This window comes from Trachymyrmex cornetzi, unplaced genomic scaffold (assembly GCF_001594075.2).
Source record: "Trachymyrmex cornetzi isolate Tcor2-1 unplaced genomic scaffold, Tcor1.1 scaffold227, whole genome shotgun sequence".
Classification (NCBI taxonomy): Eukaryota; Metazoa; Arthropoda; class Insecta; order Hymenoptera; family Formicidae; genus Trachymyrmex; species Trachymyrmex cornetzi.
In genome coordinates this window covers 871,708-882,569 of record NW_017296923.1, presented here as the reverse complement: position 1 = coordinate 882,569, position 10,862 = coordinate 871,708, and the positions used below count along the sequence as shown (strand labels likewise).

At 38.2% G+C, this 10,862-nt stretch overlaps 1 protein-coding gene across 4 annotated transcripts in view; it reads right to left on the bottom strand.

Moving 5' to 3' along the window:
* Nucleotides 1–10,862, bottom strand: part of Sox102F (transcription factor Sox102F) — a 196,315-nt gene that overhangs the window by 31,702 nt on the left and 153,751 nt on the right. For all 4 annotated transcript variants that reach the window (XM_018506625.1, XM_018506623.1, XM_018506624.1 and 1 more), the window contains one exon: nucleotides 4,979–5,207. In XM_018506625.1, the coding sequence (XP_018362127.1) occupies nucleotides 4,979–5,038 (60 nt within the window). In that variant the 5' untranslated portion in view covers nucleotides 5,039–5,207. The remainder of the gene's footprint in view (nucleotides 1–4,978; nucleotides 5,208–10,862) is intronic.

Below are 10,862 nucleotides of genomic sequence, written 5' to 3'. Positions count from 1 at the left end.
GGGGGGGGGAGGGGTTAAATTTCGTTCGCAAAGAGACTGTACTGCCTGAGTGTACTCAAACATCTTTGACCAGGCGAAATGAAAACCTTTTGAACTGCTGAGTGTTTGTTTACGACTGGATTTTCCCTCGGACACGGTATATATTTCATATTGTCATTCTTACTGCATAAAAATCTGCCTGATGGTGAGCAAAAGCGTTCATATACGTATGCGTGATATGTATGAAAGTACGATTTTCCGTCGTTGAAACGACGCGACGCCTTATTGGCATAGAAGAATATGACTTGGGGAGAAAGTCTACGGTGCAGCAGGTCGGCTGTGATCGAGCTACTGGGCGTGACAGTTCTACTGCAGGTGCAGCCGAACGTATAGGTAGGATCATGAAAGCGCCCCGGGGTAGAGGGGAACGCGATCCTCGCCGCCCACGCGCGATCGGTCTGCTCGTTCGCCGGGAAAGACAGGAATCGAGCCGGTGGTGCATGGAATAAAGAGGAAGAAAGAGAGAAAGAGAGAAAGAGCGAAACAGATACACGAGATACGGAAAGGTGGAAGAGAAAGGTCGGAGAGGTGGGAGACTAGAGACCGAGGAGATCGAGGAGAGCGTGCGGGCCTTGTCGCTGGCTACGCGGTCGCGCACACCTGTGCCAACGCAGCATGGCACGGCGTCGCATAACAGGTGGAAAGGTATAACGGAGGAGAGAGAGAGAGAGAGACACTTCGGGAGGAGAGGACGAGAAGAGAGAAAGGGAGAGAGAGAGAGAGAGACAGATAGACGGAGGGAGAGACCCCCACTCGACCCCGAGTCTGCCAACTCGAACATTACTATACGCCCTCCGCGATCCAAGAGGAGGAGAACATCGAGACTACCGCCTTCCTCCTACGTTTTCTCGTCTCTCGCTCTATCTCTCTCGTCGCCTTTTTACTCCACCTACCTCTTTCTCGCGCGCTTCTATCTACCTCGTAGCTCGTACGCCCGCTCCTAATCTCTCCCGCCTTTCCCTCCGCCGCCCCCAGCTTTCTCTGCGCTTCTCTTCTTCCCCTGTCACCCCCAACCCCCTCCCTTTCGACGGCGGTGCCGTCGTTGCATTTCCGCTTTAACGTCGGCTAAACTCGAGGTGCGCCCGGCGCGCAAACGCCGCCGACAAACGCGTTTTCTCTCCGCGCCGATGAAATGGCGGACGACAGAGCATTCTCTACCCTGGAGGATCTCATCCGAAGAAGTTCCACGTCGATCTCTCGCCCGTTGGAGATTTTCCAGCGCGAATCAGATAGCTTTTACTCAGCGTAACTGACATTTCAGTTACCGTACGACCGGTTTGTCGGACGCGTCAATTAATCATTGAATGGGAAAACTTGCAGGTCGACTTCGAACAATTTTTCTGGATTTTCGATGTTCTTAAGTCGAACCGATCAGGCTGGGACAACTCGTCACGCGATTATTAAAATACGACTCTGACAGGAAACGCCGAGACATGGAAAACTCATTTTTGTTGCACAGATTGGCACTTTCCTTATCTTTCCTCTCTCGAATCGTTAAAACGTTATTGCCGGTAGTTACGCGTCTCTCCGACTGCGGATTTCAATTATTAGTGCAATTGCAGACGATCGTAACAACTCCCGATTCCAGCCTCTCTCTCCCTTTCTCCCGGGTTTCATTATCTAACGACATTAGCCGGCGTTCTTGCACGTGAGCCGTTCTCGCAAGTGTTATGGAAATAATCTCGCGTTATTGGTTGTAGATTTCTCAAATGCAAACGCGGGATGTCGACAGATTCCAGGCTTTCGTAAAAAATAATTTCTCTTTTAAATAAATGAAGTATATTAATGAACGTATACCACTTCACTATTTTTTGTAAATACGGAGAGCTAAATTATAATTAAAAATTTACTTGTTACGCTCCATTTACAGAGTAATTTGTTAACATAAAAAGTAAAATTTTCGCTTATATATATTATTAATTTTTGAATTTTGAATAAACTAAATTTTGTAAAAAGAATTGTTGATATTCGTATATGCGATTGCAAATCTAAAAATGCAGGCGCTTTAAAAAATCAAACATCCCTGTGAGACACTTTTTTTTGCGTGCGTTTCTCTCTTCTTACAGGCATATACATATAATTAAATATAAATCGATATATGATTGAAAATGTGTCAGCGACTTGTCCGTCACGTTCCACCTTGCGGATCATAATCGACCGTTCGCAGGTCTCTGGGATATCTCAAGATGTTGTTTACGGCACAACGGACGTTGTTACCACTCTCCCGAATTCAGAATATTAATGTTCGCAGGCACATCGGTCTCTACCTGCCGCGCGCACATGACGGATATTTACGCGAATGCATTCGTATAGAATTTCGCCGGCGGGCAAATTTAGCGGGACATCGGGGAAGAAACATCGTTTCCACAGCACGTAAATGACTGGCATAATAACGGTAATACACGTCGGGCATTATCTGCACGCGCTCGCATTTTTGCGGGCAGACAGGTTCCTCCGGTCTCTCGCGATTCCTTCGAGCGCGAGCGATGCGGCGGCGGCGGCGGCGGCGGCGTGGTTGCGTTTCGCCGCAGCCACGCGATGACCCGCGCTTTTTGAGGCCACGCGAAGCATCGAGTCATCGCCGTGAGACGGAAGGTGATACTAATCTCGATGCGGTTATCGAATCCGATACGCAGGCCAGAGCGATTTCAATGAGATCTCATTGTGCCCCGAACGTTCGCGCCCGACGCGGCGCGCTCGCGGATTGCAGCCTGGCGTGATGCAGGCGCATCAAAGGTGTACTGTTACTCGCGGAGGTGCAACGGACTCGCCGCTATTAGTACGGTAATATCACAGAGAGAGGTCTTGACGTTATTGTCAGGAACATCGCGGAGATGCTTTTAAGCAGAAGAATACGGCTTAACATTCCGATGGCGCGGGAAGGAACGCGCGTAGAATTTTTATGTTGTTTGCAGAGAGGCATAACCGCGCGCGCGCGCGCGCGCGGACATTATGAATTATTCTTACAATCCTCGCCGGACGAGTCGCCGGAGTCGCGAGAATGCTTCGCTTTATCGCGCGGTGTCTTTTTAAAACGGAAACATACTAAGCTGGCCGTAACGGCATACCGGTCATCGCGTCGTGGAAACTCGGGTTTCTCATTTTTCTATCGCTGTCTGCGATATACCAGCACGACCGCGATTCAACCGCGTAATTATGATTCCGCGGTAATCGATGCACTTTCCCTCGTCAATCAACATGCACTGGCTGGCCGATTTATATTGAGACACAGCTTGATCCGTCGTTCTCTATTTCGTCACGGCCACGCGGCACGCATTCTATTTTTTCCTCTATTAATCGTAAACGATATTCCGCATGATGTGACGTAATTGGACAAGTCAATCAAATTATGTAACTGTTACGCTGTGCTTTCATTACATTAATTCACAAATTTTGAATAATTTTTAGCGTAAGAAAAGGAAACTTTTGCAATGTACTTTAGTGCGACGAGTTTAAATCTGCCGCCAAAATTTCCATTACATTGAATTTTATAGTATGTTATTTTAACATGTGTATATAATATGTCAATTTTTATAATACAACATTTCTTTACAAATAATTTGAGGGCAACAAGTGTTGAGAAAGGCAAATATTTTCATTAGATGATAATTGAGAAACGTCATTTAGGATATTAAAACGAAAATATTCTAGATGATTACTGCTGGACTTTGATACGTAAAACCGATCATGTAAAAAGTCATATAACAAACAAAAATTGAACATTCAATATTTCAAATAAGATTTCACTATATGTTGTAAAAATACTTTTCTTTTATTTTAAAAACCTGACCTAATAGAAATATTTCGATAGTAAATTCGGGCTCAGCATTGAAAATTATCTCATCCCAAAAAAAATATTCCGATAAGCGAAGAATTCCTCTTAGCATTTTCTCTAAGCAAAAAATTTTGCATGAATCAGGCGCGTGTATTTATAACACGTATTCATCTATAAAAATGAGGACACATGAGCTATGATCAAAAATAAATTCCTTTATAGAAAAAATTCTATTATAATAACTCGAATTGCCTTTTGCAATAAGAGGATATACAAGATACTAGCGGCACCCTTATTTATTAGAAAAAGTTTGTCATTTACGTGCTATCGTAATACGCGTACATGTCAGTACATGCAAGACATTCTTCTAGCATTGAGAGAATCGCAATCCTAAATCTAACACTTTATGGTTATACGAAATTCCTTTATTTGATTAAGTATCTATCTTCTTGAGTATATAAATGGAAAACCATCTGATATATTAACACGGAACCACTAAATGGCAGAATTCTTTTTTGGGGGTTAGAAAGTATTTATATTTTTCTAATTCTTGTACTAAACCTTGTAAAATAATTATTACCTTGTAATGTAATTATTCACCATAATATATCAACAAATTCGATTATTCGAATCTCCTATTTCCTACTTTAAACGCATTCCGCAGTAACTCGAAATATTATACGGAAAAAATGATTTTGCTGAAGTATCCAAAAATTTAGTTAGGTATAGATCTAAAAATAATTTAAATGGACTATTAAAATAGGAATTTCAAGCATGAAAAATAATGCTGCAAAAAGTTTGGACATTCTAACAATTAGTTTGAGCGTCCTACATAATTATTTTGATAGTTGAACAAAATTATTTTCAGATCTGTATCTAAGCTAAATGTTTGGATGTTTCAGCAAAATCGTTCTTTTCGTATATATCCGTTGTCTCAGGTTTTGAAATTTGAATTTCTGTATAATATTCTGTTGTTTATTTACATTCTTCTGCACCTTAATTCACGCAGATTAATTAATAAATTTTCAATCATTTATAATTTAATACGTTGCAACTTTTATATTTAAGATATTTAGCGCACCTAGCATTATAATAATAGTTCGATATATTTACAAATATAATTCAGCTATGTCTTGCTCAGCCATGCATTAGAAAATTGCCTACCTTCGATTGATCCTGCTGTTGTACGAGACGTTCCCTAAGCAACTGCAGCTGCAGGATCATCTCCGATAGTCGGCGCTCCTTCTCGGCGAAGCTCTCGGCGCAAAGGATCCTGTGAAGGGCCGCCACGCCGTCCTGATCTACTTGCGCCTCCGTGTTTGATATCCTTCCAGAATCCGGAGGTGAGAGTGCCACGTTATTTGCCACGGTGGTAGTCGTGCTTCCACTGCAACTGCAACACATACGATTCAAACCCAAGTCAGTTTCGTTCAATCAAATGAAGAGAGTGAAATGGACGGGGGAGATAGAAGAAGATATTCATTAAACATTTTGTTGGGTTGAATTCCTTTAACTCGAAAAGTACAAATGTAAAACAAAAGTGTACGACAAATACTTCAGAAAATACATACAAATTTCAAAATAAATAAATCTTCTGTTTAACATGTATATTTTTATATTCATTAATTGAGCAATTAATAATTATCATCGAGAAAGAAATTATACTTGAAACTACTGATTGTATAATAGATGGAAATTGAAAAAATTCTTTTCATACAATAAGAAATAAATGCGAATTTTGTTCTCTATGTCAATCATCAACGATAAATCATCAATCATTATCGGCAATGTTTATCAACATTTCGTCTATATTTCATTTTATCTTTCATTATTAATATTAATTTCTTTATTAACTGATTATAAATAATAATTATTTGTCTAACTTATTTAATTATTAAATTAAATAACTGTTCATTATTAATAATCGTTATAACCTTTTTAATATGAAAAGGAGAAAATAATAACTGTCGGTCAAGAATATCCGTCGATGTAAAAATGTTCTTAGACCGCCGAGTGAGAAAGAGGCAGGTAGCCTCCAGCGCATTAGGTTGGAACCAGATGGTAGGTGGTCGCGTACGCGACGCTGGAAGCCAGGTGAATAATAAATGAGACGCGGCCGCGCAATCACGACAGGGCAAGTGTTTGCGTCCGTGATGGGGCATCCCGGTGCCATCAGTCCTCCCCCGTTCCCCGGATTCCCAGCCCTTGAGCACCCGCCCAGAACCGACCTCGAGATTCTGCTCTTTTATGTCGAAGAAAATGGTCCGCAAATAAATGATACAGGTCGTATTGTGTGTGTGTGTGTTTGTGTGTGTGTGCGCGGCGCTTAGGCGACCACTGGTCCAACAAAGCCTATATGAGCGAAAAGAACGAGGGTGATAATGTCGACAATGAGGAAGCTTACGTTGCGAAAAATATAGGCCAGTCTCTTCATGACGTTACAGGGTCAACGATTAAAGTTACATTACGATATACGCGAATGACATGCAGCACACAAACGCTTAAGCCGTCCCGACTACGTCAAGTCATGGACATATGTACTTTTTCCTCATTTACAATACGCAGCCATCATTTATCTGATATTTCTAGATTTGCAATGCTAGCTTGATTATCTTAATTATTCCAGATTAATAATTTCTGACTAATATAGCCAGAGCAGCTAAGAAAGTTTCTAATATCACATTTATATTCTTTCCTTGCGATAAAATGCCTTATTAATAAACCTTCTTCGATAAAAGATTAAACATCGCGTCACATATTTTAAAATAGAAAAATGTGTGAGATATAGAATGAAATTTTTAATAATGTTTTTTCTAAGTTGTTAATTCGTGAAATAATTATGAGATTACAGTCCGTTTAACTTCACCGTAGAAATTAAACGGACGATGATATTTTAATATTTTCTGAGTGTTTAAGTTTATCCTGTTCAGTCGGCAGTCAGCAAAAATGCGCATCCGGTTTCGCGAAAAGCTTTAATTCCACGCGAACTTTCTTTAGCGTGATAACGATGATGTGAGTTCGGTGACAGATTTCGTTCATGTTAACAACTTTAAAAATAAAAAGGCTCCTGTTATTATTATCGCACGCTAAGATATTTGAAGGGCTTAATTTCATGCGCGAGCCAAGATAAATGGTCGCCTCGTCTCTTTTGTTCTATTCTCTGCATACACAACTCGCTCTTGTCTACGCGGACTAACGGACGCGAGAATGTATGATAAATTGATAGTACACGGATTGTAGATGAAATCAATAAGAATAAACAGGTCTTTTCGCATTTTTTATCGCCGAGACTCGAACATGAAATCTTCATGGGAGACCTCTTCGATTTATAGCAGCGCTTCAACAAAACTACTAATATCGTCAAATATAACTGTCGATAATTAGATATCTAAGTTATTAAGCGTCACGATCGATGTCGTTACTAGCCCATTATCTTGCAATATATATAAATCATCAGGCTATTTATGTATCTATCAATCTTTTATCTCGGCTTCTCTCTGCTACAAAATAGAAGTGTTTCAACTTTACGATAAAATCAGCAAATTTAATAATATCTGCTTAATTGCTGTATCTCTAAATTCTTATTTGTCAAAAAGAATTATTCTACGTTTTTGTAAATCGAGTCAATTATGTTAATAACATTATACTGTTTAGCTGACTATCGACAAAAATTTCTGCCGACGTCGTTTTGCCCTCCGACATAAGAAATATCAGATATTTTTATGTATCAAAGTTATCGCCGGTCCATAATGCGACGTGGTTACTTCACGGAAATTTTTATCCAATACTTACTATATTTAAAATAGCTGAGAGCTAATGTATATGTCCGATATTTTCGTCTACTCTATAACTCTTCTCGCATCTCCGAATGCTCGTACGTGCTCATAATACGATTCGCGCGCGATACGTCAGTAGTGCATATATGATGCACGAATTCGAGACGCTTTATGTAACAATGTTGTTACAGTTGTTTGTACGTCCTGCCGAATGTCCGCGCGCAAATTTGCACGAGTTCAAAGTACCTCCGGGTCGCGTCGATTTCTTCGAAACTTATTGGTATGACACGTTGGAATTATCTCCGCAACATTCCAAGTAAACAACAAATTAAATTATTAACGATTAATATCCAGCTTAAGAATAAATTAATGGAACTATACTGGAAACAAATTAATTACACTTGGTATTAAATGTTACACATACATTCCAGTGTGATAAGAAGTTCGTGAGTATTAGCTGTATATTTTTAAATCGAATCCATGCTATTTCGATATACGCTAAGTCAAATTGAACGTGCTCCAAAAAGAAGGTAAACGTCAACGTAAGTGCATGTTGTACTGTTGGCTGAATTTTTGAAGAATCTTGGCCAGCCGTCTGCTCGATGTGGGCAGCAGACTGGCACAGTTCTGTGCTACCACTTCTCCACGCTGCCAAGTTCACTCGTTTACTTTCAATGACTACACGTCAACATAAGACATTGCGTTACACATCTAGCTTGAGGGAAGACACTTTTTGCAGTGATTTTTGCTATTCTATTGTTGCCTGTTCTTCGTGTAATATTGCCAGGTGTTATTTTGCGCGAATCGTAACGCAATACACTTTTTGTGTAAGTAATAAGTCTTAAAAAAAATAACAGTGACTAGAAAATTCATAACAATTTGATTACACCTGAAATGATTTGCTTAAACGTTTCGTTAAGTCAGCAATTTCTAATTTCAATATCAATTAATACGTCACAAGTATGTTGTAGAATAATCTGGAAACGCAAGTGTATAATTTTATGGTAACATCATCGCAGCGTTATCGTACCATCTTGTATGACGCACAATCATAATTAGCCACGTGTACACAATTTAGTATTCTGTATTCTCGATGCTATATGAACAATTTACCGAATAAAGAAAAAAAATTATGCAAACAAATTAATTCATTGAAAAACTTGATTATCTAGAGCGGTTATTATCGACGCAAAATAATCGTTTAAAAAACATATGTCAGGTTCCAGATATTGTCTCATGGATTATCCGGAATTGATTAAAACGCGCTGCGTTCCGACTATTCATTGTTAATGCTGAAAATCTGCACATAATATATATTACATACATTATAGATTTTCAGCACTGGTAGTGAATATAAGAACGTAGTCTTTGTATCATATAATAAATTTAAATATTGTTATAGCATTAAAATGAAAAAACTGAACTGTATCTATTAATGTAAGATATACTAACATTAAATAACTGACGTAGATTATTGCTATATAAAGAACATATTGTTATATTGAGCAGTCTAGTAAATTAATAAAACCTTTTTTACAATTCAAAGAACGATATAATTAAGACTGCAGATACATAAATTAGCGCTATTAATTAAAAATCCTCAATGTCGATTAATCTTTTAAGAAATTACAGTACGATATCAGACAATGTGAATGTTATAGATTAACTATTGACAAACTACAAAATATACAACGATTTTCATTAAATTAAGACTATTTCAGGATATATTGTACCAAAACCGGAAATTGATTTTGAAAATTTTGTATTTGACAATAATTGTTTCGAGTTATGTTCTATTATGGTATGTTTTATGTTATAATGCTTTTTGTTCCAGAATTACTGGTCATTGTCAAATGACTGTACAGCAATAGAGATCTATTTCAAGAGACCGCTATAGGTTGGCCTTATGGTTTCGGGACAATAGTCTCTTTTAGGTCCCGCCCGATCGTTAGTTGCATGTTACTATATCCGAGATACCAGGCCTTGAGAATGTTGAGGCAAGAAACGACACAGTGGTCTTTTCTTTCAGAAAACAAAATTATAGCTGACGCCCTAATTTCCGGCGATAACAACGGATGATGGAGAATGTGAAATATCGCATAGATGATGTATTCGAAGAATATCGATAATGTTACGAGCTAAACTTCAAAATTTAAGCATTCAATTTCCATAGAAAAAATGTTACACTTTTTTCAAATATGAATGTATATATATAAAATCTACATTTATCTGATTAAAAATATATCGTACAAAACGTAATATCATATAAAACAAAACGTACTTGCTATGTAACAAGATGTTCCCTTATTGAATTGTTGTAAATGCTCTAAAAATAATAAATTTTATTGTGACTATAAAATAATAATAGCATGTCAACTTGTTTGACCGATAAATACAATTTGCAATTAATTTTGCGATTAACTCCTCGTTATAAAATCGAGATTAAATTCAAATAAGTATTTGTATATGCTTCGATTATATGTACAGTCGGCAATTAATTGCAAAAGCAAAAATTATAGGCACTCGTAATAAAGTTGCAAAAAGCAACATCCGTCTCTGATTTACCATTATATTATATTAATCAGTTATGTAAAGTGGGAGAGATATGATAACCTCGGCGACACGGTGGCGCATTATGAGGCAGATATTGCAACAGAGTAGTGCACTGTTACAATGTCGATCGAACACGGCATCGAATAATTAACATACACAAGTTGCATAAGAGTCGCTTATCGAGATACGTCGCATGGATTACACGAATCGTAACGGAGTCTAAATAATCAGCAAAATTGGAAGAAGTTCTCAAACGCACGTTGTTCTCATTTCCTGTTATTTGCAGGATACTTCCTGACCGCGTTAATAGCAACCGGATCGATATATTAAACGGAAGAGAATCAAAATGACAATTGAAAGATCTAAAGCACAGAAAATTTAAGCGATTTCCTTCTTTGTTTTCAGTTACTTAGTTTTTATATTTCTTGTACATTATAATTTTAAATAATGATGAACATAGCAAATTTACTAGATACCTCATAGAATAAAAAAACTATTAACTAATATTCGAACGTATTTACTTAAAAAGCTATCGAATCTACTGCTTTATTCATTATTTGATAGTCAAACGATAAATCAATAGTCCTTTTTTCATTGTCTGAGACAATGTAAAATAGAAAGTAATGAGTCTTATCTTGCTCTAATCCTCTATTTCAATATCTGATCACCTGGACTAACCTATGTGCATTGTGACCGGTTGGCGTGGAAGAGAGCGGCGG